The sequence below is a fragment of the Meleagris gallopavo genome, chromosome 5 (assembly GCF_905368555.1).
Source record: "Meleagris gallopavo chromosome 5, MGAL_WU_HG_1.1, whole genome shotgun sequence".
Lineage (NCBI taxonomy): Eukaryota > Metazoa > Chordata > Aves > Galliformes > Phasianidae > Meleagris > Meleagris gallopavo.
In genome coordinates, this window is record NC_139408.1 from 4,874,707 (window position 1) to 4,900,521 (window position 25,815).

Sequence of the window (25,815 nt, forward strand, 5' to 3'; positions counted from 1 at the left end):
TTTTTTCTCATGCAAGCAGTCAAGGATAAGTGATTTTTCTTGGCCGTGTGAGAAAAATGCTTGGGATGGGCTAAGAAAGGAAAACACAGAAGTGGGGCATTGAGCTGTCTGCGGGATCTGGAGTGCACTGAAGTTTGGAATAGGATCACTGAATTGCTTAGGTTGGGATCTTGAGGATAACCCAGTGCCACCCTTCCTGTTGTGGACTGGTTGCCATCCACCAGATCATGCTGTCCAAGATCCCATCCAACCTGGACTTGGGCATGTCCAGGGATGGGCATTCACAGCCTAGGATGGATGGGAAAACTTCCCAAAATCACCACTTCTACCCCAAGGATGCTGATGGGAGAGTGGGGAGAGGGTTCAGCCCAAGTCTCTGTGGACAGGAGGGGTTGTGGGTTCCCAAATTTGGCAAAACATTCTCTAGCAGAGCGGTGTGGAGGGAAAGCTGCTTTTTAAGAAAAGTTTTTAAAAATAAACTTAAGCACCAGCATTTTATGTGCTAGCAGCATCCCCTGGGTTTGCTGTGCACAATTCCTCTAATCCACCCTTGGAGGCCTTTGCTGTCCTGTGGCTGCTGGGATTTAAGTGTGCCATGTGAGAGAGCTTTTCCCCAAGCTCATCTTGCTGCCAAAAATTTCATCAGACCCCCTCCCAGCCCTGTGGGTGCCAAGAAACCAGGAATCATCAATGCTGCGCTGCTTTTCTGAAATTTTGCAGCATCGTGCCTCTATCCTATGGGCTGAATTACGTGGTGGGTTGATTTTTTTCTATGCTTTTTCCTGTATTTTAACCAGCTCTCAGCCCACAACTTTGATGGATTATTTTTTTTCCTCCTGGTTCTCTCCAGCTCCTCCCAGAAATCCCAGTGAGCTCCAGCTGGGAGAACTGTGCCCTCCTCTCTCAGTACTTGATTCCCCTCTCCATTACTTTGCCATCCTCCTCTTCATCTTGGATCCAACCCTTTCTCCATGCTTAGGAGCCCAAGTCAGCAGCTGGGAGATGCTTCTCCCCATACAATCAACACACTTTCCCCACCTCCCATGTTGGGTATTGCCCATAGTGGAAAGAAAAATTAATTCTGGAGCCATGCATTGGGGAAAAATCCATCAAGTGCTTTTTAGGTGACAATGAAAGATTTTCATGAGGATTTAACCATTCTGAGAACCTCCTGAAGAGCAGAATTTCCTGGGGTGAGTAGTGCTGTTGTCTTTGGGTCAAGGCATTGGGGCTGTTGGGTTATTTCTTAGAATCATAGAATCATTGGGAAGTTGGGAAAGACCATTTAGTCCAACCATCAACTCACCACCACCATGCCCACTAAACCACGTTGCTCTGTGCCACATCTGCCCTTTTCTCTTTTCTTTATGCAAAATGGAGAAAGTCTTTGAAATCTTTTTTTTTTTTTTTCAGCTGGACAATATTGTTTGTAAACCCAGTTATTCCCTATTTGCCCATAGGCTGTTGGGACTGATGGGATGAGTGTATGGGGTGTGGGATGAGCGCTTTAGGGGCAAGTAGCTCTTTGCACCTCGGGCATGTCCAAAGTATGAGAAACAGGAGGGAAAATCTCCAAAATAATAATAACAAAAGCCAAATCAGCATAGAATCAGCAGAATGGGGAGGCTTAGCAGCGCCTCTGTAGATTCACAGATGTGTAATAAGGGCTTATCCAGTGCCACCTTAATAATTTGGTTAAAATACAGCAAAGAAACAAAATTTTGTGGTTATTTCCATATAAGTCAATGCTTTAAAAAAAAAAATCAGAAAACTCCTCAGCTCTGTTGCTAATGTAAGAAACCTGTGGGGGCCTGGGGAGGGAGGCAGTGAGCCATCCCAGCTTAGATAACGCACTGGCTTTGCTTGGATCAAGTTGCTGGGGCTATAAAGGTCTCTGACGTGGCTGCGGAGTTGGGAGGAACAGTTCTCCTTGGAAAGAGAATCAAGAGCCTCTGCCCTGTGCCACGGCAGCCAAATTTCGGGGTGAGGCGCTAGGTCGGTGGTGGTTATGCCTGGGTGCTGCTGCAGCATCTTTTAGGTAAGAAATGCAGCTGTGCGTTTCTGGAGGGGGGGGTACAAAGGGATGTAGGGGAGGTGGCTGTGGTCTCTAACAGGTACAGCAGAGCAGTGAAATCTGTATTATTGGCCCCAAAATGCAGCAGAGCGGGTGGAGAGAGGCAGACAAAGGGAGTAAGTTGGTGTCACCCCAAAAGGTTATTGCCACCCATATTCCTGTGCCCACTTTGAGCACAGGATGCCCCATCCTCATGCAAGGGCTCAGCTAACACAGCCAGACTTTGCTCTGTGCATTCACCAAATACTTCTTCAAGCAAGGGGAAATGAGCATGGAAAGCCGGTTTCACGTTACAGGGTCACCTTTCCCATCCCCACTATTCCAAACACCCTGCAAGACTTTTTCAGCACCTCTTTGCAATTTGCAGCCCTTCCACAAGAAAAGCTGCGAGGGGCCCTTCCTTCCCACTTGGAATTTTAACTCCTTGCATTCTTTCAGTGCAATCCAAGGTTTGAGTGGGGGCTGGGGGAGGAGGAATTCCTTCTTGTGCTGTTGCAGGGGAAAGGAGAGCAAGAGGAAAGCGGAGCGTCTCGGAGCATCCCGCAGCAGCGCGCCATGCCCATTGCTCGCCCCACCGGCCGCATCCCCGAAGCTGCTTGGACTTCTGGCATCAGGGAGCTAACAGAGCCCTGGAAAGGTGCCTTGGGCTGCCTCGGCGTGGCTGTCTTCTTCGCCATGACCATCGGCATCATCTCCTGGCAGGCCTTGGAGCAGCCCCCGGAGGAGTGGATGCTGCGAGGCCAGGCAAGCGGGATGCTGTGGGATCGCCGCCGCGGTGCCCTGCTCCTGCGGGCGCTGCCGATGGGACGGCCACTGGTGTCCATCACAGTGGGTAGCGTGCCAGCCTCAGAGCCGCCTCCACCGCGGGATCGGTGCTGGCAGGACGGCACGGAGTTCTGCTATGCGTGGGAGGAGGAGGCTGAGCTCCGCATCTCGCTCCAACCCACCCCGGCCCCTGGCACCGAGTGCTATAGTGTCCGCTGGAACCCGCTGCGCCCTGATGTGGTGCTGAAGGTAACGGGGAGCTTCGTGCCCTTCTCCTTCACCTACCTCCATTGGGCAAAATGAGCTGGTTTGGGCCAAAATGCAGCATTTTGCAGCCTGGTTGTACTCTATCTTGTGGAGCTGGAGGGTGTGGGTGCGGAAAATCCCATTTCTGATTCCCTGTGCACCCCCTGTATCCACAGCACTGCCTCCTCCTGGTGCTTCATGAATAACCACAGGCTGTGTTTATATGGAGACCAGATAAATAATCACTGGAGCACACAGTGGTGAAGGAAACAAGGAACAGCCCAAGAGAGGCCCTGCCAATCCCAGGCGCAGCCACAATCCTGCTGGGATGAAAATGTATGGGGATTTTCTTTGGGATATTTTTTCCCTCTATGGGGTATTTCTATTCTTTAAAGCCCCGAATTGCCTCTTGGCATAGTTTCATAACAGTGGATGGCATTATCTGAGAGCAACCACTTTGTTAATTCATGTTAATTTATAGGTGCCCCAGGGGATGAGCAAGAATAGATTTATCTTTTTTCCCTCAATTTTAATTTCAAAAAACTTTTTGGAAAAGATTATCTGGAGGAAAGTTAAGTGTTAAGAGTGAGTTTACTTTTTTTTCTCCTCCACTCCCCAGCTGGTGTAACTGGTTCAACTGACACCCTGTGCAGCTATTCTGGGCCTCCAGCATTTCCACTTGAATAATTTACATCTCCACTCCCCACCCCTTGGTCAGGCTTAACCTCGCGCTGCCCCCGAAGCAGCAGTAGGCTTTGGGCAGTGTTGGGGCCCTATGGGATGCAAGGAGACCACCTCCACCCACCCCAACCTCCCCCAGATTTCTGGGGGCTCATCTCCACGTGCCAAGTCACACGATTGGCTAAGTCCTGCTGATCCCTCTCTTTGGCAGGGAAGGGAAACTCTCAGAGGCTTTGAAGCACTGGCATCACGCAACAGCACATTTTTCAGAAATTTTTCTTTTCTTTTTTTCTTTTTTTTTAATAACTAAAACAATTTTTGGCTTAGAGTTTGTGTTCCCCTGCCCAGACGTGTTGAATACAGATGTATCTAGATGCATAATGGGGGTAGGACGGATGGACAGCAGTCTTCTACCTTCCTCTTCCAATGAACGAGTTTGTGGTCTTTAAGGTCTATAACTTTAAGTCTGGACTTAAACTGGGTGCAATTTCTTTCCCACTACATTTGATCCCTTTAATCAACCCACATCCTACAAAAGAGTTTATGCAGAATTTCATTAATTTTTCTTCCTAAAAGCCCAACTCTTCTGCCTAAGTAGGAAAAGCTTAAAGCTTCTAGCAGGTCATGCACAGAAAGCAAAAGGTAATTGAGTGTAAAACCCCAAAGTCTATGGGCTTGGAGTTGTTCTTCCTGGAAAAAGATGAGGTCATGACATTATCTCTCCTGCTGCAGGATTGCTTCTCCATGGTCAATGTCTCATGGTATGGAGGTGCGAGCCTCTGTGCCCAGCGTTGGCCCCTCAACAGTGCTGAGAGCCCCGAGCAGCCCTTTGTCAGTGGAGATTTCAGCAAAAACCCCACTGGGTACGGCCCTGTGCTGGAGAGATACTTCTTAGGGTCAACAGGTATTTGCTGCTTCCCCGTTTGATTTCCTATGGTTTAATCTCTGCATCTTTCCATCCATCAACACATTTATAAAGCAATTAAAAAACTGGATTCATATACCAGAGACTAGATATTTTAGAATCTAACTAGTAACTAGTAGTAACTAGTGGCAGCAGGATTGAAGGGATGGATCCCAATCCTTATGGGAGAATTGGGATGTTGAACCAATGCTGTTTTCACAACTCATAGGATCATGAAGGTTAGAAAAGACCTCTAAGAATCCCAAGGCCGATCCCAACATACCCCCACTATACCCACTGATCATATCCCTCAGAGCCACCTCTCCATGGTTCTGGAACACTCCTAGGGATGGTAACTTCACCACCTCCCTCAGCAGCCTATGCCAGTGATTCCAGAAAGCCCCCCAGGGGGAGTTTGGCGCAGTACAGTGTCTATTGCTGTGTCCTGAGCATGCATTTGGGATTCTGGATGTGGACTAGGATAAGGCTGCCATTGTCAACTTGGGTGGATATTTGGATTGTTCCATAGCGTGCCAAACTTCAGATATCTATCCAAAATCATCTGCACTGCAAAGCAATCATTTTAGGAAAAGAGAACCCAAGTGCACGAGCTGAATGAAGAGAGAACAGGCTGGAAATACAGCACATCCAAATGAATAAAAGAGGTTATAAAGGAGAAATGGAGAGTTGGGTTTTCTTGCTTAACTGGAGCTGCTCTATGGCCACTGATGAAAAGATACTCAACTATTTTCCCCTCTTTTGACCCCGAAGGAGTGACAGTGACAGTGGCACCTGATGTGTCCCTGGTCCTCTCACTGGAGAGCCATTGGCATTTCTGCCTGGGAGGAGCTGGAGGCCCCCTGCACTACATCCTCTGCATCAGCCCCAACATCACGACTGCACACCGGCATGTGGGCACCCAGCTGGCAGGGCAAACACGGGCATTGCCTGATACAACCCTGCTGTGGTAAGACATTCCCTCTGACTATGGTACTGGGTTGCTTTCCAAGCTTAAATTGGCACAAATCTCCATTTTGCTGCTTTTTCTCACCCACTAAATTTTGTGTGACTCTTTTGCTGTGTCCTTTGCTAGCCCAAGGTGCAGACCCCATGTGTTCTTCCCCCACAGGTCTCCTATCTGGCAGTATGATGGTCCAGTGGGTTCTGCTGCCAAAATTAAGCGGGGTCTGAGATCGCTGGCAGGAGACTGAAGCGGCATCGCATGCAAGAGGGAGTCCTGGCCCTGGGGGAGCATGGAACTGCTGCACTTGCCACCATGGTACATCCCATCCCACCAGCTCCTGTGCTTTGAATGCCCCCGGAATAATTTGAAATCTCTCTGAAATGCAAAAGCATTCATTTAGTTGGGTGAGAGATTTATTGAGCATCCTTTCTTAATGATGGAAAGCTTGGTTTGGGGTTTTACCCATGGAGGATGGTCATGAGTGGTGTCCCCAAGGGAAATCCCAACAATCTATCTTGGGACCACTGCACTTTGATGTCTTTATCAACAACATAGACAGTGGGATTGAGTGTACTCTCAGCAAGTTTGCTGATGACATGAACCTGAGTGGTGTGGTCAGTAGAATAGAGGGAAGGGATGCCATCCAGAGGGACCTGTACAGCTAAAAAAATAGGCACATTAGAACCCATGGAAGGGGGCTTGGGGTACAATGATCTTTAAGGTCCTTTCCAACCACAGTGGTTCACTGGGCCTGTGGTTGGTTTGGGGTTTTACCCATAGAAATGGTGCTGCTGACCTCGATGGCTTTGCCATTTCCACAAAACAAGTTTTTCCTTTTTAATTCCCTTCAGGACCACGTGCCTGTAGAGCGAAGGAAGAGGCATGGCGCACCCCATGCCTGGGACCCAGCAATGATCTTCCCGCTGCGGCTCTCCATCACTCTATCCCCCTACGCCAGCATCGCTGCCCCGCTCTTCCTGCACTTGCTGCGGGACGGTGAGACCGGCTACTGGCTGAGCCTGCAGCCCCGCTATGGGGGCTGCTCGGTATGGTACCCAGCACCTCTATTTTGTTTTATTTTTAATGACCCACCAGTTTGCTATTCAACTGGGAACCTTGTGGGGAAGAATTTTTCACTTCTATGCACTGCAAGCTGTGGTGTCATCCCTTCTCCAGCCTTGCATCCCACATTTTTTTTGGATGTTTTAAGGGTCTGACTGATATTCCTCACCATTTGCCGCAGATCCCGTTGCTGACAACATGGAAGGGACAGCTTTGTGCCCGCCTGAACATCACCAATGAGGCGGCACTGAGCTGGTACTTGTCCCGTGCCCGGGGCCTGCGGCACAAGTTGGGTGCCACATACGTGATCTTTGAGGGTGCTGAGGGTAATGCCTTCCTGGAGCAAGCCGTGTCCCCTCCTGCTGAACTGGCTGGTGACCAATACGCTGAGATGCTGGCAGCAGCACTGGTGAAACTAGGGAATGCCACTGTCATCAGCGTCGGTGCCAGGTGGGTTTTAATGAGAAGATGCTCAGGAAAGCATCAGGAAAGGCGATTCTCCTGTCTCTTTGCTTCTTCTTCTTCTTCTTCTTCTTCTTTTTTTGAGTGTTATTTTTGAATAATGCTTTAGGGCATAAAAATGCACCAACACAATGATGCTTAATTGTATTAATGCTAGATGCAATAGAAATCCAATGAAGCCTCTATGGGCATTTAAGGAGGGAGGGAAACCCTGCAAAACCCCATAGTGGTAAGGGTCTGTGGTGCCAAATGACTGCAGTTTTCTGACCTGCATAGCCCATAGCTGGGTGTTTTTAGCCCATCCAGAAGGGGATAGAATCAGGGCTAAATCCTCGGTTAGATGAGCTTCAAGTCTATGGAGCTAAGTCTTGTCATGAAGATTTGGACCTGATGCTTTTTGGCTGCCAGAAATGCAGTGACAGTGTTCTGTCTTTTATACTGGGCTCTTTGGTGACATGCTCCCCTCCAAGTAAACTGCACGCATAGAAGTGTTACTGGAAAATAATAATAACATGGGGAAATAATTTTTCCCTCTGGCAGACAGACAAATCCACTGTCAGTAATGATGGCCCCTCAATGCAAAACAGATGAGCATGAATGCAAGCCAGGAGGAGAAATACTCCCTGTAGGATACATCACAGTGGGGTTCAGGTTCTGGATTTGGAGCATCTCGTGGACCAGGGCTGAGGGGACTGTCCTGGGTATGATTTTTGAAGACTTCTCCCATGAGGGTGTCCCAAGAGGATGAGTGTGAGATGGGGTGTCAAATCTCATGGATTCAAGCCAGGAGGATGAAAACTTTGAGCAGGAGATCTAAGGAAATGTTCCAGAATCATGGAATCATTAAGGTTGGAAAAGACCACTTAGATCATCACCCATCACCATCAAGAAGAACTAAAGTGGCTGAATTCAGCAGGTGCAGCAGGTGGGAGATGAGTTGGAGAGCTCTGGCTTCCCTTTCACAAAGGTCCTCAGTGGCTGAGGAACCTATTTGACCGTAGTGACTGCCAAGACAGTTGTAGGGTTTCCATGAAGATCCTTCTAAATACATTGGGTTTGTGCTTGTTTCCCTTAGATCTAGTCATCTACCACTCTTTGTCCAGATGAGCCCACTGCACTCAGACTGGAGCCACGCTGGACTGAAGGGGTTAATTCCCTCCGCACTGCACTACAGCCTTTTGGGTTACAACTTCTTCATCCCTGATACAGTGGGTAATGTCTTCTTTCCTTCCTCGCTTGCTATTGTTGTATTTTCTTGGGGGATTTTTGTAGCCCTCCATGTGAGAGGAGCATGGGCTCAGAGGCTATAGAGTGGCACCAAGCATGTTGTTCCCAGAGCCCCCTTTTGGTTGGATGGAAGGTTACTAGGGAATGGGCTGAGGAACTGAAAGCAGAACACCACATTGTAAATCTTAACAGGCAGCCAGCTCTCAGGGGATGTCCTATACAGAGATCCTTCATTGCACGCGTTGCTTGTGCTGAAACTGAGCGACAAAAGCAAGGAGGGAGCTAACAGCTGGAAAGCAGCCTGCCTGGGCTCCCAAATGGGAAATAGCTATTCCTTAATGCCAGCAGTCCTGATCCAAGTTTGTATTTCTGCTCTGAAGCACAATGGCATGAGATCTTTAAATAAAAATAATTAGAAGTTGAAACACAATCATCTAATGGGGGTCAAGCAGCTCATTTCTCCCTTCTTCTTGGAGGTGAATAGTATTGTTTAGACTTCACCACAAGCACAGAAGTCATCACAGAGGCCATGCTGAAGATAATCAGAGCCAGCAGAGCTGCAGACAGCCCTGGAAAAGGGGCAATGTTGAGCATTTTTTAATTTGGCTTCTATTTTTAGTTGGCTTTCCTTAGAAAACAAGGCTCAGGCAATCATGTGTGCTAGTGGCATCCTGAAGAGATGCTAAGTCTGCTGGCTAATGTCAATGGGACTGAGGATGAGGGACTCCGTCTCTCTGCATGGAGGGGGTCATGGCGCACAGCCTTCAGAAAAACAAAGCTTTGAGGGTAGTTTGTGCAAGCCCCCGTGGAGCAGTTTGGTGACAGGATTTTGTCACCCCTGGGGAAAGCTGCCCCAGACTGATGTCCCCTGGGGATGCTTCTCTTTACCCCTCCTCTCCTGTCCTTTCCAAACCTCTCACTGGTGCTCTGGGGAGGAACTGGAATCTACTTCCACCACTGATCAACCAGTTTCTGATCAACCAGTAGATAATCTGCCTCTCCACTACTTTCCACTATGAACATAATTCATAATGACACAAATTACATATTCGTGGGGTACCGACATCTTTTCCTTCCCATCTGGGGACAAATGTTATTTTCTGAGGACTGTTGGCTTTTTTCCAGCCTTGCCCTTTGCTGTTGGCATTCTACTGTTTGTGCTCTGGTGAAGCCAAGTTTTGGGGTTTCCTGCTGTCCTATCAGGTTCTATCTGACTATTGTCCTTTGCTGGGTTGTGTTGTCATCACCTACACCTACACTTCAGTGATGGCAATTTAATCCTAGTGCAGAATCTGAGTGAAAACTTGTGCCGCCTGCTTTTTCCGCTTGAATATCAAATTAGGTGGCAGCACTGAGAGAGTGGAGTATTTTTCCATGATGCTTCTGATCTGCACATCAAATTGGCAGGAAAAACCTTTATTTTTACAATATGTTTTTCTTTGCAGAAGAGAAATTCCTTTTCACAATGTTCTGTTATAAGTTAGAAACTATCTTCTTAGACCTCATTCCTAGTATTTTCCCATTAAACATCCATCTCCAGACAATTTAGGACATTCAAAGAGGGGTCAAGCAAGGAAAATCCAGGAGTGGGGATTCAGCTGCTCTTGCAGTGGGGTTATGCATCCTGCTAGCATCGAGAGCAGGTTGCTTTCACCCTTCCTGTGATCAGATGTCCCCAAGCAGCTCTGCTCATCTCCTTGTTTGTCCCTGGCAGGAGGCAGCCTGGCTGGTGACACCCCAGGGACCCGGAGCTGTATGTGAGGTGGTTGCAGATTGTGACGTTCCTCCCTGTGATGGCCTTTGGCACACCACCCTGGCTCTGCTGTGACTCCTGGGTATGTACACCAATGTCCTGCAGAGAAGGTCACATCTGTTCCTTAAGGAAGAATTCCACCCTAAAATCCATTAAAAAAAAAGCCATTAGTAGCCCCTGTTGGGGAAGGTTGCTGCTAAAATTCACTGTACTAATTATGATACCCATGAAAGCCCGCAAGGAATTATTGCATGATCTCAACATTGCTTTTTTTCTGAATAACTATTGCGAGTATTCACCACTTGATGCTTTGGCTATATACAACCAACTATATTTTGGCTATATGCTGGTACCCACAACGCCTGTAGGTGTGACAGTATCACACCTGTCCCTCTATCACTTTTGTTACTGGAATTGTTTAAGTATTATTTGGTCAAATAGTTGATATCTACACTATTATGAAGCCCACAGATTCGTCTTCAAGATTTGGAGGTGTTCAAGGTCAGGTTGGGTGGGGCCCTGGCCAGCCTGGTCTAGTATTGAATGTGGAGGTTGGTGGCCCTGCATGTGGCAGGGGGTTGGAAATTATTAATCCTTGCGGTCCCTTCCAACACAAGCCAGTCTATGATTCTATGATTTCTTAAAATGTTTGGAGAGTTTTCCCAGAGGTGTTGCTATTAGAGCACTCAAAGAAGGAAGCGATTCCTTAAATATTGAGGGAATGCCATCAAATCGCTTTACCAGCAACAAAAGAGTTTGTTCCTTGGGATAAGGACATCAGTACCGCAAAGGATGTCACCCCCCCAAGCCAGCTTTCAGATCTAAACGGGCAAAAATCCACCATCTCAATCCCATTTGTCAGCCATCAGGATTGCCACATTGCAATTTAGACATCTCTCCCTAAGGAAACATCTATTTTCTTTCCTCTTGCTTTGCTGTGGATTCCTCTTACCATGTATTCCTTTTATCTCCCATTCCTGTGCAGGTCCTGAATCTTACCCGGCAATGCATACAGAGGCACAGGGATTTTGTGGTGCCAGTCATCATAAAATATAGCAAGGAATGGCTTAGTTCAGGGTACCCTATCTTCCGCCCAGCATGGTGGCTCAGCCCCACGGACCCGACTGCTTTCACCGTTGAGGATGAATTTCTCATTGGAGATGAGGTAGGGAATGTAGAGACAATTTCCCTCAAGGGTAATTTGGGAAAATACAGAGCTTCCTGCAGTTGTCCACTCCTGCACGCCCTCTTCAAGTACAAAGCTCAAATAGAGGGTGCTCAAAACTGAAATGTTGATGGAGTCCTGTTGGCTCCTGTTGGTTTGAAATGTAGAATGTATTCGAAATGGAGAGTCAACATGACTTTTTTTTTTTTTTTTTTTTTTTTTTTTTATGTCAGGGTATTTTTTAGCCCTTTGTGGCAGAAGGAATCTCCTGATTGTCATCATTGCTTATTTCCTTCATATCTTTTGGGGGTTTTAATTCCATTACTTGGAGCTACAAGCCAAGGGTTCATCCAAGGTTGATGGCTCACAGAACCCAGTCTGATTTTATTCCTCTAGAGAGTTCCTCTAGCCTTGTTTTGGGATTTTTCATTCCTACATGCCACCCAGAACAGTAGAGGCACAACAGAGAGCACAGACTCTGGATTCCAAATTCATGTCCTACCTGGACTACTCTATCCACATGCTGCCTATGGGATTCACACACTTGAATCTGTTTTACTCCAATGTAGTGAGGTAAATATTATTTATCCCAAGCATTGTAAGTATAGCCATTGATTTTAATAAGGCCACCACAAGTTAGGTGAACATTATCATTCTACCACGACTTGCTAAGTATACATCTAGCACACAGGCGGCACAAATTAATGTGATTTTTTGCCTCAAATAAAAAATGGATCTTCGAAAAGCAGTTGGATTCTTCTGAAATACTTCCTTAGAGAAAATTGTGCCTCATCCCCTCATTTCTGTAAGGAGAGCTTTTATTTTGCACTGCTGCTTTGCCTGGATCTGGATCCCAGTAGCTCAAGATTTTGGCAGTTGCTATGTATATATATGTAGGAATATAAAGACATACTTCATTGTATTTTTTTTTTTCTTGAAAACACAATTATTTATTCATACAGTAACATTAACTTTGCAGCAAAGTCTTGTGCTGCCTTTGCACAGGATGCTGCCAAGGAGTGGGGGGGAGGTACAATCTACCTAAGAATATCCAAAACTCAAAAGCCAAGTTCATCAGGAGCTTGTTGCTTGTTTTAACAGCAAAGCAATTTCTGTTGCAGAGTTATCTATCTTCTCAGGTTCTGCTTGCAGCCTCTGACCAATATTGCAATATTAAAATCTAGAGGCTTGATTTTCTTATCGCAAATTCCGTATATTTGATTTATATCTTTTGGGGGGGAGGGTTGTTTTCAAGGAAAATTTACATCACTGCAGAAAACTGATAAAATATTCTCCTACTTCTTTACAAGCTTGTGTAATCAGGTGGGACATTATAAAACTACAGTTCTTTAGCATAAGTGAATTGGAATGGCATTGTTTGAGAGAAGAGACATTTCTTTGATCCTGATGTACTACAGGGTGCATATTCATGCAGTGGTGATGGTATTGGTTATAACTGCAAGCAAGTTAAAACTTAGCTTCTTCTCCCTAAATCACTCAAATAGAAGAATCCCTGATGCAGTGGAAATGGCCAGGACAGAAATGTGCTGTGTGTTAGCAGAGTGAGATTCCCGGTAAAACACAGCAAACAGCCTTCTCTCCCAGGAGGTGCAAAGATATGGCTTGGCTGAGAGCTCCCAAAATACGGTAAAACATCAGGCTTGCTCCATCAGTGTGGCAGGGCCAAGCATTTCTGATAAAGCACCACATGAGGCCAGCAAAACCTCACATGATTTTGCTTCAAAAGAGCCCGAGCTGGCAGGGAGGAGAGCCCAGATGGCGATGTTTTGATTTCCAGGCTGGCTTTTGGCAGCTGGAAGAATCCAGATGTATTCCAAAGCCTGATTTAGTGCCATTTGGAGTATGATTAATAGTAATTTACTGGAAAATACATAAGGTGGTTCTGTACTGGTGTGGTTTGAGGTGAGGCTAAGTGTTAGGATGCTGTGATAAACCTGAGCATCATGTTGCATGCGAGCATCATCTGCAGGGTGCTCATAAAGACGGTTTTGTGCTATCACCAATGTTTTCCTGCTCCTGAGCTGTCACCCAGACTTTTTTTTTTTTTTTTTTTTGCAGTAACTCTGGCCTGGGAGGATCATCTTGGTTTGAAATCCAATTTTTTTTTTTTTTTTTTTTTTTGTTAGGCTGATTTTAACATTCATTACTTCCAGACCCATGTAATCCGCATGTCTTGGCAGCACACTTCCAACCTATTGAATCCTTCCAGGAAAGACTGTTGAAACATAACAGCAAGGAAACAAGTGGCACTACTAAACAAACAAAAAACAAACAAACAAACAAACAAACAAGAACAACAGCACGTGCAGCATCACTTCACATCAGTGCTGTCTGAGTGAAAGTGGAAGCTGTAAGAGGTTGAGTTGTGCTGACAAATATATTTATAAAAGCCAAGAGGGTCCAGAAGTGTTCCCTAAAGAGAGCCAAACACCATGATGTCATCTTGGGACATTGCTGCCCAAGGATCATCCACATTTAGTGAAGGGATTGACCAAGGGTACAAGAAATAGAGCTCTAGGAGTTGAATGATCAGTACATCTCATACATTATTTCTGCTTTCTGATACATTTTTCTTCATTCATTGGCTTTCCTGGAGTTTGTTTTTTTTCATGGTTCCTTTCATAGTTTCCCTTCCATGTTGCTTGAGATACAATCCATCATGTTGTATATACTGAGCAAAGCTCTTCCTAGGCTTTAGATCCAGACTAAGTCTCCCAGAGAGGAGGCTTTGGAATCCCACCTTCTGAGCAACCTGGAACTAAAGATCCCACAAAATGTTTCTTTCTAATTAAAATCCAAGTTTCTGCTTGGCTTGGTGTCAGAATGTCTTTGATTCTTGATTAGGTCATATTCAAGTGTCTTCAACTGGATCCCCCCAAGCACTTGGTCAGGGGAGAAAAGAGAAATTCCCATGACGATAGGGTTGTATGCCACCAAATTCCTCACAGCTCTATAAAATCTCCTCAAAAGCTGCGTTGAGTAAGCCTGAGCCTTCCTGCATCCATCCTGGCCTGTTCAACCTTTAGGCCAAAGCTTTGTTTTCTGGAATCTTCAGATTTCTGATGTTAATTCAGTTCAGGTATTCTAAAATATGGCTTGGGTGCAGGCTGGGGTCTTTTTCTTCCAAAATATGCATTGGATGGAGACTATACAACTTGTTGATGTTGTTTTTTCTTCCAAAATATAAGTTGGACAGACTCTCACAGCTTGGTCAAATAAAGGACATTACATCACCTTTTCCCACTCTTGTTTAGTAAACCTTGCCCATGGGAACAATGACCTCTGCTGCTTGCACATGTGGATACTCTTATTTGCAGCCAAAGTTGCTGATTTTCTCTGCACTGCCTCAACTGACCCTGCAGGTGCTAAATTACTTTTTCTTTCCCTGTTTCACTGCAGGTCCTGGTGGCTCCAATAACAGAAAAAGGGCAAACGTGGCGAGATATCTACCTGCCTGGAGAAGGGTGCCAGTGGCGGGACACCAACAGTGCTCGTGTGTTTGATGGAGGCACTGTCCTCAGGAACTACTCTGTCAGCCTTGAAGAGGTGCCAGTTTTTGTAAAGACCTCCTAAATTCAAGATTGTCTTCGGTCTGAAGCAGCTGATCTCCTTCAGAACAGCACTGGCCAAATGTGGTCTGCTCTTCCTTAAAGATTTTTCAGTCTATTTGCACTTTTCCAAGACTACTTTTTTATTACTTCAGCAAAAATTCTTTGGATCATTTATTATTCGCTGCTATTCTTAAATAGCACCAATACAGCGTGGGCATAAATACACATCCACACCACATCTACCTAAATCTTTCTGGGATTTTCCCAGATGTTTGTGTGTATGCAATTGGATGGGCTCATCCAGCCCTCACAATAGTGGATTTTCCAGAATCTGATAGAAACGAACATCACCTACTGGGATGGGATTTATGCATTTAAAGACAAGTTTATACACATGGAAACGTAAAGGTGATAGTACTATTGATGTGCATGGACATCACGTACTAAATGCTACCTGTTTCTCTCATCTGATGCTGCAGATGAGCCTCCAAAAGAGCTTTTGGTGGTGAGTGAGTGACTTGGACGACAGTTGGAAAACTATGTGAATTTCAGTGAGTTTATTTTGAAGAGCAGCTCAATGAAGCAAAGTAGTGTCTCTAATAGAGCCTGTTGTGGATGGACAGGATGACCACTCACTTTGGGATAAAGAATCCAGGATCCAGCATCCCATGCATTACCTACAAGGCAAACTCCAGCATGCCTAAGACACTACTCTTCACTAATTGTCGAATTTTATGCTTTTTCCCAATTATTTCTTGAGGTGCGAGTGGGAACCATTGGGACCAGCCTGTCCAGTGAAAATGTTTGGATGGTGCTGTATGGAGCCAGGAGTTGGAATCAATGATCCTTATGGGTCTTTCCAACTTGGGATATTCTGTGATTTTCATGGGCAAAGTAGATGTTAGGAATGTTGAACAACACTGAAGTGGATTATGCTAGCTCTTCAGATAACCAAGATACAGATTAGCACGTGAATGAACAGGGAGAAGGTTTTGGAGGCTTGCATTTGAGGTTAACAAATCGATCACACTCTGTGGGAAACTAAAGGCCCGTTTTGGTTCACTCACTTGGTTTGAAGCAAAACCCAGTGAGCTGGATCTTTGTTTAGGATAAAGCCCTAAATCTTACTGGCTTCAGATGGACAAAAAATGTGGAGCACAGGTCTCTTTGCACAGATTAAATCACTGCAAATCCCAACGGCGCTGGCATCTTTCTCCAAACCTTCCTCAAACTCAAACTGAAAACTCTATCAGTTTTTGCTATTCTTGGCCGCTGAAAAAATCACTAACTTGAATCCAGGCCAAGTGGCTGGCTGAAGATAAAAATAATAACAATAAATAAAAAGCTCACACATGATGCATGTTTAAAAAATAGAACACCACCATGTGATGTAGCAATGTCAGTAGCCAATTTGTTTCTGACTGTTAATAGGGTAGGCCATGTTTCTAGAGAGAATTTTGCATAATTTGAGTTTCCTGCTCTGTGATGCGGCTGTGCTGGGGTTTGTGTCAATGGGCTGTTTCCAGTTACAAAGGGTGCTGTCACGTCATTGCCAGCTAAGATCATATTGCTAATGCATTTTCTACTTTACGAGCAATTGGATATTAAAGACTGTATATGGAGTCATTGTAATGTTTATGGAGTGTTTACTGATGTATCCTTGACTTGAAGTATTGGCCCACCTTGGTCTTAGTGTCTCTGGGCACTGGGTGATGCATTCTCCATTTCATGTCTACTTCTTTGTAACTGTGTTAAGAGGCACAAATGTTTCCACTTGCAAAAAACAACTCCAGGACATAAATAATGAAAGCTGCATTATTCGCTATGGGTGGCAAAAGTGGTTGAGAACCTAGCATCTTTTTTTTTTTTTTTCCATTTTATTCAGCATGTGATTTTTTTGGGGGGTGAAAGAAATGACTTTTGCATGAGTTTGAAATTATGGAATTGGATGGGGCTTCATTGGATGCTTAAGAAATTTCCTGGAATGGGGACTTAGTACCTACAAATGCCTGCAATTTTAACAAACCACTATAACATAGTGAAAATACAAAAAGACAGCTAGTTTAAGCTCTTCAAGTAGTTATTTCTGAGCTTTAAGTACCTTATTTTGCTCAACTCTTTAGACTCCTTTTTACTATGCAACACATTCTATGTCAGATGTATTTCTAAATCTTCCAGATTGGTAGGGCAGTAAGAAGTGGTTTGGGTAGGTTTTCATAGAAGGAAGAGATTTTGGCCATGATTATGGATAATGTTCTTCTATCTCTACATAGGTTAAAAGGCTCTTTCCCTTGCCAAAGACTTTAACCATTTGTGTAGCCAAGAGCTGATCTTATTGACCTTTCTCTTTTCTTTTCTTTTAAGCTATATTTAAGCTGTTCAGATGTACTATTGAAAGGCTTTGTCAGTGGTGCACATTTGGGCTCCAGTTCTGAGCTATAACATCCAAGGTGCATTACTGAATTACAGGTCTGCTGGAGTGGTGTTATGGGCTGTATATCTGCATGGGGATTGCCAAAGTGCCCAAAAGGTACAGAATTGTTCTGAAATCAGTGGCCCTTTGGCTATTTCAAAGTCCATCTCCATGCTTTTTATTTTTATTTATTTATTATTATTGTTGTTGTTTATCCATTTGGATGGTGCTGCCCCAGGGCTTGCTTTATTTGCACATGAGGCAGGAGCCATTGTGTTCCCAAAGAAATGATTGGATGGATCCAGTCTTGGTACACCTGCTAGAGCAGAAACTCCCAGCAACAGGGATGAGGAATGTGGATAACTCAGGAAGTGCATCAGGCCACAAACTCTTCTTGGAAAGGCAGAAATTACCTTGAAAATTTTGTGTGTGTACTTACAAATATGTATATAATTACATAATTGTATAATATACTTAAAGATGATTTGAAGACTACCTTTAGAGCCTCTAGCAAAATTCAGCAGTTTCCTAAACTCTACTTTAAGATTTTCCTGAAGTCAACTTTAAGATTTAGTAGCTAGCACACTTTAAGTCTTATCTAGAGCTGACTTGAAGACAAAGTCCTCAAGTCAACATTAAGACTTTCCTTGTCACCAGGAGATTTAATTATTTCCTATGATCAAATCTAAGATTTAATTATTTCCTATGATCAAATCTAAGATTTTAGTCTCCAGTAGACTTAGAGAGTTTCTTCAAAATAACTTTAAGACTCTAAACTCGTAGAAGTCTCTTTGAGATTCCCTTTCAACACAGCAGTGGGCAGTGGGCAAGCCCAGCCCAAATAGAGGAAGACAATTTGCCATGCTTTTTGACCAATACTCAGCTTGTCCAGTAGTTTGGGCTGAAACACCACTAGCAGAAAAATCTCAGATACATAATGCCAAACACTGCAGTACACAAGACCCTGAAGGTTATAAAAAGCTCTACACAGGTTCCTCAAATTGCACATGGAGGAGCCTGGGATGAGCATAAATAGGTAAGACAACTGCCTTCAGGTACTTTGTCTTATTCATCTTTTTCAGCTCTGATGAAAGCCCCATTGGGAATACTGCACTCAGACTTGGAGCCCACAGCTCAAGAAAGATGGAAAATGAGCACAGATGAGCAGAGTCTTTGGGAATTTTTGTGGATGTAATTTTTTTGTACACTTTTTCAGCTTTGATGAAGGTACTTTATGGAGTCCCACAGGAGAACTTTTAGGGATATTATTACTATTTTAAGATTTGGCCGCGCAGAAAATTGTAACCAACAAACTCATCACTGGAAGAACAGCCTACAAAAACATGGCTTCGGTTGATTCTTTGCTTTCACCAGAAACAAAGGCTGTTTTGTGCTGCCCCTTTCAAATCATGCTCATGTAGCTTTCACAGGTTTTCTGCAATACAGCTCCATCAGTGTCTTGCTCCCTTGCAGAGGAAGGAAGGTTACAACTCCACTAGTGTGTGCCATTTATCAGTTATTTCTCTCTTTATGAAAGGAAAATGCAACATGTAACATTCACAGAATGATTTCCCGTTCTATTGCAGATAATCTCTCTGACTCTCCTCTTCTGAGATGGTGAGTAACCACCCTGCTTCAGTCTGCTGTTTTTTTTTCATCAATACCCAATATTTCACATGCACGTGCTCTTTCCTAAACGTGTTCACCTTCATGTGTTACTCTTCTCCCTTTGTGTCTATTATATCATGGTTTGCAGTCCCATTTCTGTCTTCGTTTTGTTCTCTCCTGTCGTAACAGGAGGATTTTTTTGGTTGTTACAAGGCAGGACTCAAATGGCTTGGATTTGGGTTTTTCCATGGGCTGCATTAAGTGATTGTGGGAATGAACGATGTTTTCAGTTGTGTCGTAAGTTGTAGTTGTTTGCTTATTTATTTTTAAAAAGGCAAACTCCTTTCCAACCTAAAAATGCATGGAGAACAACATACTCTGCAGCTCATAAAGGAGAAGGCAATGAAATTTCCTGCTAAAAGCAAACCCATACCCTTTGAAGTTCTATTTCCAGCAGCTGCAGAGAGCTCAGCTGTCCTTTGTCCGTGAGGTAATCCAGCAGAAGAGGCAGCAGGGACCACGTCCCTGGTGTCACAAAGATGCTGTAATAAAACCTTGCCATGGCTACAAGCCCAGCTGGCTGCGAGGCAGTCCTCACACCCTCCCCAGGTAGGTCTGACTTTGGGGTGGCTGCAAGCAGGAACAACAGAGGAAATATCAGCATTTAACTGCAGTGGTGCTTCACTCACTGGTGGCTGGTTGATTTGGCTGCTGCAATAATGTCACCTCTTGCCAGGTCTTATTATCACTGAGGTTCCTTCCAGTGCTCCAGTTTTGCAGGGAGAGTAGATGACTTTTCCGTCATTTCTGTTGAAGTGACATGCCATCTCCGAAGGACAGCAAAAAAGATAGTAAGTAACGCTGGACTTCCAGTCTGTTGGGGCACGGGAGTGAAAGATGAGAAAGGGAGAGGTGGCAAGGAAAGTAATTTAGCAGCTCATTTATTTTCTGTACCTATGAGAACATTTGTTTTTGAAGTGCACCTGTCTTAAAAGATTTGACTTGTGGATGGCAAATAAATCTTCTCCCTGATGCAGTGTAGCTGGGACTAAGAGAACTCCTCCAACAGAAAATGTGGTCCCCTACCCCACTGATTTCATAACATCCATCCTACAACACGTCCTCTTCCCACCTGCAGCAGAAGGGTCTTTGAAGAGATGATTCAGCTTACTCAGATTTGCTTCTCTGAAAGTCTGGTGATGGATGTGTGCTGCTCACCAGTCTATATTTGTTGCACTAAAAAAAGGGAAACAGGTGATTGTAAACGATGTCCACCTTAGAAATGGACTTGAGAGGACTCAGGTTGGCACTTAGGCTACTAAACAGGGCTGCCAATTCTTCCAGCTGCAAGGCCTGGAGAAGCAATCGGGAAAGGAAGCTGTGCTTTTGTGTATGTCCAAATTCAGCCTAATTTGTTGCCTCCTTTATTTTCTGTATCTATGCAAAGATTTATTTTTGAATTGCATTTGGTTACTTATCCTGAAGGGCTCCTAGTGTTTTCTTGCTGACTTGTTTTGTTTGGGGTTATCTGGAGCAAATGTTGACATTTCAGTTTCACTGTGGTTTTGATCTACATGGCATTGGAATCTGCTGTTATTTTGGTGAGTTCTGCCTGCATGTCTCTTTGTGGATCTCCTATTGTAAGTAGAAACACGAATGTATCCTTTCTCGAGTTCATGTTGAGAGGAGTAGAAGTTGCATATGGAAGATTAAGTTAAATGCATTTGGAGGAATGTGTTCTGCGACACACATTTGAAAACAATTTAAACTCAGTGTATACCTTGAACAAAAAAAAATTACATAGCCATTAATTCTAAAAAGTTTCAGTGTGGGAAATATTCAATCTACAGTTTCATCATTTACTTTCAGTTATAAAAGCGACCTGACTGAGAGATGGCCTTCCCCGATCCCTCACATCATGTAAAGTGTTTATAAGGAAGGAGAAGATGAGGAGCAACATGCAATAGAATGTCAAAACAGAACCCGTGTCAGATCCCCATGCTTCACTCAGGTGTGTAACTGCTGCTTATTTTGCATGAAATGATGTTTTCTCTCAGCTGTGCAACATGTAAAACTCTAATTGACCTTATTCTTTGCTTCAAATATTTTAAAATGTCCAAGAACCAATGTTACATAGGTTTAATTCAATTTAACTTCTCTCAAATTGAGAACTTCCCATGTAATTAGTGTTGCAGAAATTCTTGTTCCATGTCCTTCTCAACTGTTATGTCTGACTCTGCTCTATGTCACTGCTTGTTCCTTTTGATATTATGTGTAAAAAATTGTGCTACAAATGATGTTTCTTGAGCAACGACCTGCTGGACAGTGCTGAGCTGGGGGCCAAGATGAAGGCAGGAAATGCCTGAAGAAAACCACACTGCTGTGACTGAGTTTGTTCTCTTGGGTTTCACTGACCGTTGGGAGGTGAAGTTTCCTTTGTTTGGGCTCTTCCTACTCATCTATGTCACCACGCTGGGGGGCAACGCCGGCATCATCGTGCTCGTCCGGCTCAATGCCTGTCTTCACACCCCCATGTACTATTTCCTGAGCAATTTATCTTTCTTAGACCTCAGCTATGCCTCCGCCATTGCTCCCAAGCTGCTGGTGAATCTTGTAGTGCAGCGCACCACCATTTCCTTCTTTGGTTGTGCTACACAGATGTTCCTCTTTGCTGCTCTGGCTGATGCCGAGTGCTTCCTTTTGGCTGTGATGGCCTATGACCGCTATGTGGCCATCTGTCAGCCTTTTCTCTACTCTGTTGCCATGTCGCGCCGGGCCTGCATCTCCATGGTAGCTGGGGCTTATCTCAGCGGGGGCCTGACCTCACTGGTGCACACGTCTTTCACATTCACCCTGTCCTTCTGTGGCTCCAACACCATCAACCACTTCTTCTGTGATATTCCCCCACTGCTGGAGCTCTCCTGCTCAAGCACCACGGTCAACGAGGTGCTTCTCATCACCTTGTGTGGCTTCATACAAACCAGTTCCTTCCTGGTCATCGTCATCTCCTACACCTGCATCCTTGGCACCATCCTCCGGCTCCACGCGGCAGAGGGCAGGCACAAGGCCTTCTCCACCTGCAGCTCTCATCTCATGGCCATTGGGTTCTTCTATGGCTCCCTCCTCTTCATGTACTTACGGCCCAGCTCCAGCTATTCATTGGACATCGACAAGCTAATTGCTTTGTTTTACACTGTTATCCTTCCCATGCTGAATCCCATGATCTACAGCTTGAGAAACAAAAGGTGAGGGAAGCCTTAAGAAGGTCACTAGAGAGAAAAGTGTTTTCTCAGTCGTTTACTTAGCAGGAAAAACTGCATCTAATGCTGATAGGGCAGCTCTGGCTCAGGGCTGTGCAAAGTCACTAAATCTGTCTAATACCTGCTCCTGTTGTTCCTATCATCTCCATCTTAACTGGTTTCCACAGTTCTATTTTGTTGTTGCTCGAAATAAAAAAGGGGTTATGTAGTGAGTAGTTTCCTAAGGCAGAAGCCTAAAATAAGGCTAATTTTTATTTCAAGAACCTATCTGTCTGCTCTTTCACCAAAGGGAATCTCTCCCACATATGGGCATCTACAGATTTGCATTTCTTACATTTAGCAAGGTTACCTTGAAATTGCATATATCATAATGAGTCCTCTGTCATACATTTAAGAAATTACGGTTGGTTGTTAAAAATAGAGCAATTATATTCTGGATTAAGCAGCTCACCTGTACTTTTTGTAGAGGTATTTTGTAGCACCTATTCAGAGGCATGACTGAGATCCATCTTTTCTGGAAAGTGAGTTATGCCTATTTTTGACTGCAGATGTTTAACTTGAATAAATTAATTGAAAACTTTCAGGTGATGGTTTTCCTTCTCTGATGGAGTGGAGTATTTTTTCCCAATATCGAAAAGTAAAACTTCTTTTGTTGCTTGTGACTGAGAATGTACTAAAACACTTTCAAAGTATCTTTTGCTCTAATGCAAAATAAAAATATTTGATTTTTTAATGATTCTTCACTATCTTTGATTATAAGTTCCTTATGATAATCAGCAGACATTTTTGGGATTTTATCAAGGTTCAAAGCCACACTGTAAGTGTCCATGTCAGGACTCACAGTGCTTTACTAAGCATTAATTGCCCTGATCAGCCTCACCTGAAACACCCACCCCCATATTCAGGAGCTTTATTTAAGCCCAAGTCTGGGATGTTGCTTTTATTCTCTTTCTGATCTGTGTTAGAGGAGCCCTAGTTTTTGCTTAGCCTACAGAGCATCTTGATCCAGATCTCAACCCGTGGGCTGAATTTCTCATTTGACTCTAGCCGTGCCTTGACCCTCTGAATGTACCTCGCAATCACCAGACCTGCTCCTAGCCCTTACCTGTGAGCTGACTTCTGGTCTTGGACTTGGACCTGTCTCATCACCATGGCACTGCCTGGTGTTCAATGGTAGGTTGTATATTTGTGTTGTTAAAGAGAACATCTTTAATTTGTTCATGGAGCTATGTTGTCTGGAATGTCACCAGCTATCCATATTTGCTCAGTATCTTCAGTGATGTTCCCCAGATTGCACTGTGATAAAGTCAAGAGCCACAATATGTTCATGGCACAGTACAATATCCAGCAACAGGCAATCCCTGCTGCAAAAAGAAGAGGTCCAGATGGTTTTACTGCAAAAGGTTGTGTATGCCAGGAAAGTAGTGCTAAGGATGAGAATATCGCTCTCAATTTTAATTTTTAATATTAAAAGGGAAACCATAAAGGAACTGGTTTGCCAAAGGCATAAAGATTGTTTCAAACCTGAGGTTAGACCTGAGAAGAGATTCCAAAATCAGGGTCTATGTCTGCCTCTAAACCATCTACTGTTTCTTTCAGATCTATAGTCCCTAAGAGAAACAAAACAGCTGTATGCATACAAGATAGATGTGTAGGAAGAGCCTTGAAAGCAAGCATTTTCCTAATGCAACAGCGATTAGATATGGTAGCACTTATATCAATGATCCAAAGTGCAAGGGGCATACTTACAGAATCACAGAATCACAGAATGGCCAGGGTTGGAAGGGACCTCAAGGATCATGAATCTCCAAACCCCCTGCCACATGCAGGACCACCAACCTCCACATTCAATACTAGACCAGGCTGCCCAGGGCCCTATCCAACCTGGCCTTGAACACCTACAGGGATGGGGCATCCACGACCTCTCTGGGCAGCTGTTCCAGCACCTCACTACTCTCTCTGTAAAGAATTTCCCCCTGACATCCAAGCTAAATCTCCCCTCCCTCAACTTATAACCATTTCCCTTTGTCCTGAGTTATCAACCCTTTCAAAGAGTTGATTCCCCTCCAGTTTGTAGGCTCTCTTTAGGTACTGAAAGGCTTCAAGGAGGTCACCCTGCAGCCTTCTTTTCTCCAGGCTGAACAAGCCCAGCTCCCTCAGCCTGTCTTCATAGGCGAGGTGTTCCAGTCCCCTGATCATCTTTGTGGCTCCTCTGGACCCTTTCCAACAGCTCCCTGTCTTTTTTGTACTGGGGGCTCCAGACCTGGACACAGTACTCCAGATGGGGCCTCACAAGAGCAGAGTATAGGGGGACAATCACCTCCCTGTCCCTGCTGGCCACCCCTCTTTTGATGGAGCTCAGGATACCATTTGCCTTCTGAGCCACAAGAGCACATTGCTGGTTCATGTTAAGTTTTTCATCCATCAAGACCCCCAAGTCCTTCTCCACAGGGCTGCTCTCAAGGACCGCTCCTTCCAGTCTGTGTGGGTGCCTGGGGTTCCTCTGGCCCAAGTGCAAAACTTTGCACATACTTAGAAGGATATATCTATTAATACTCAAGGTTTTCAATGCTTTAGGGAATTTGTTTTATTTTCTTTTATAGACTATATCTAGAAGAGTGGTTTATTGGCTACGTAACACTGTGGCAAGAAAAGAAAAGAAAAGAAAAGAAAAGAAAAGAAAAGAAAAGAAAAGAAAAGAAAAGAAAAGAAAAGAAAAGAAAAGAAAAGAAAAGAAAAGAAAAGAAAAGAAAAGAAAAGAAAAGAAAAGAAAAGAAAAGAAAAGAAAAGAATCCTAGATTAAAATCACCTACGTGGAAAAAATGCCATGCACTTGCTTTCAGAGTTCACTGGGTTCCATATAAGCTTATGGAGGTTCAAGCCAAAAGCATGCTACTTGCTGCAGTATTTGGCTAGAATTATATGCTTTACCATAACCGCAACAAACAATTTTCAACTGCAAAACTTTTTAATAACAAATTTTGCATCAGTATTGAAGGCATATGCAGGCAACAATTTCACAGTACACTTGCGTGCTTGGATACCTATTTTAATGAGACTTGGTTATTAGTTTTCTCTGTGATTATTTAACTGTTCACCCCCTTTGTCATCACTGTTTCCTACATGCTCATCCTTTTTTTCATTCTGAGAGTCGCTGTAACACCTTGCAAAACATGCAGACAAAGCTGAGGGAAAAGAGTTTGTAGTTATGGTTCCAAATATTCATAATGACTTGCAGCAAATAAACAGCATGTGTGATATTATCAAGAACACTTTGCTTTTGTGGCACTATTTTTGGACGGCGTGAAGACTTTTACCTCCATTTTCCAAAGCAGAGTGCCCTGATCAGGTAGGAACAGTGTCCCAAATCAACTCAACTGAGGTTCCTGACTCACTTCATACTGAGGTTTATTCATACAGCAAATATCTCGAGATGTTTGTTCACAATAATTGAATCCAGATTTCCTACAAACATCAGTGGAAATGTTTGGAATGCCATCAAGGTTCAAAAATGAAAGGATTGCATGACAACTGTAGGCAATGTATCCTCTTTTGTTCAAATGGGGCATCACGGAGCTTTATCCTGAGGAGCTGTGCAATATGCAGAAGGTGGGTGAAAGAAACAGACACTGGAATGAAGTCTGTAGTGTTGCATAACT

At 44.2% G+C, this 25,815-nt stretch overlaps 2 protein-coding genes across 2 annotated transcripts; both read left to right on the plus strand.

Moving 5' to 3' along the window:
- The first annotated feature begins 1,801 nt into the window (after positions 1-1,801).
- LOC100541451 (SITS-binding protein-like) lies at positions 1,802-16,545 on the plus strand. Its single transcript, XM_085223950.1, is given in 13 exon segments — positions 1,802-2,038; positions 2,573-3,088; positions 4,499-4,670; positions 5,442-5,637; positions 5,800-5,867; positions 5,870-5,949; positions 6,486-6,680; positions 6,878-7,146; positions 8,234-8,370; positions 10,100-10,123; positions 10,126-10,220; positions 11,124-11,303; positions 14,724-16,545. Coding segments are annotated over 12 exon segments (2,049 nt in total). The 5' UTR covers positions 1,802-2,038; positions 2,573-2,629; the 3' UTR covers positions 14,898-16,545.
- Positions 16,546-21,254: 4,709 nt separating this feature from the next.
- On the plus strand, positions 21,255-22,214 carry LOC100539604 (olfactory receptor 5AS1-like). The gene has a single exon (XM_003206121.5). The coding sequence runs from the start codon at positions 21,255-21,257 to the stop codon at positions 22,143-22,145; it is 891 nt and encodes a 296-aa protein (XP_003206169.2). The 3' UTR covers positions 22,146-22,214.
- The last annotated feature ends 3,601 nt before the right edge of the window (positions 22,215-25,815 follow it).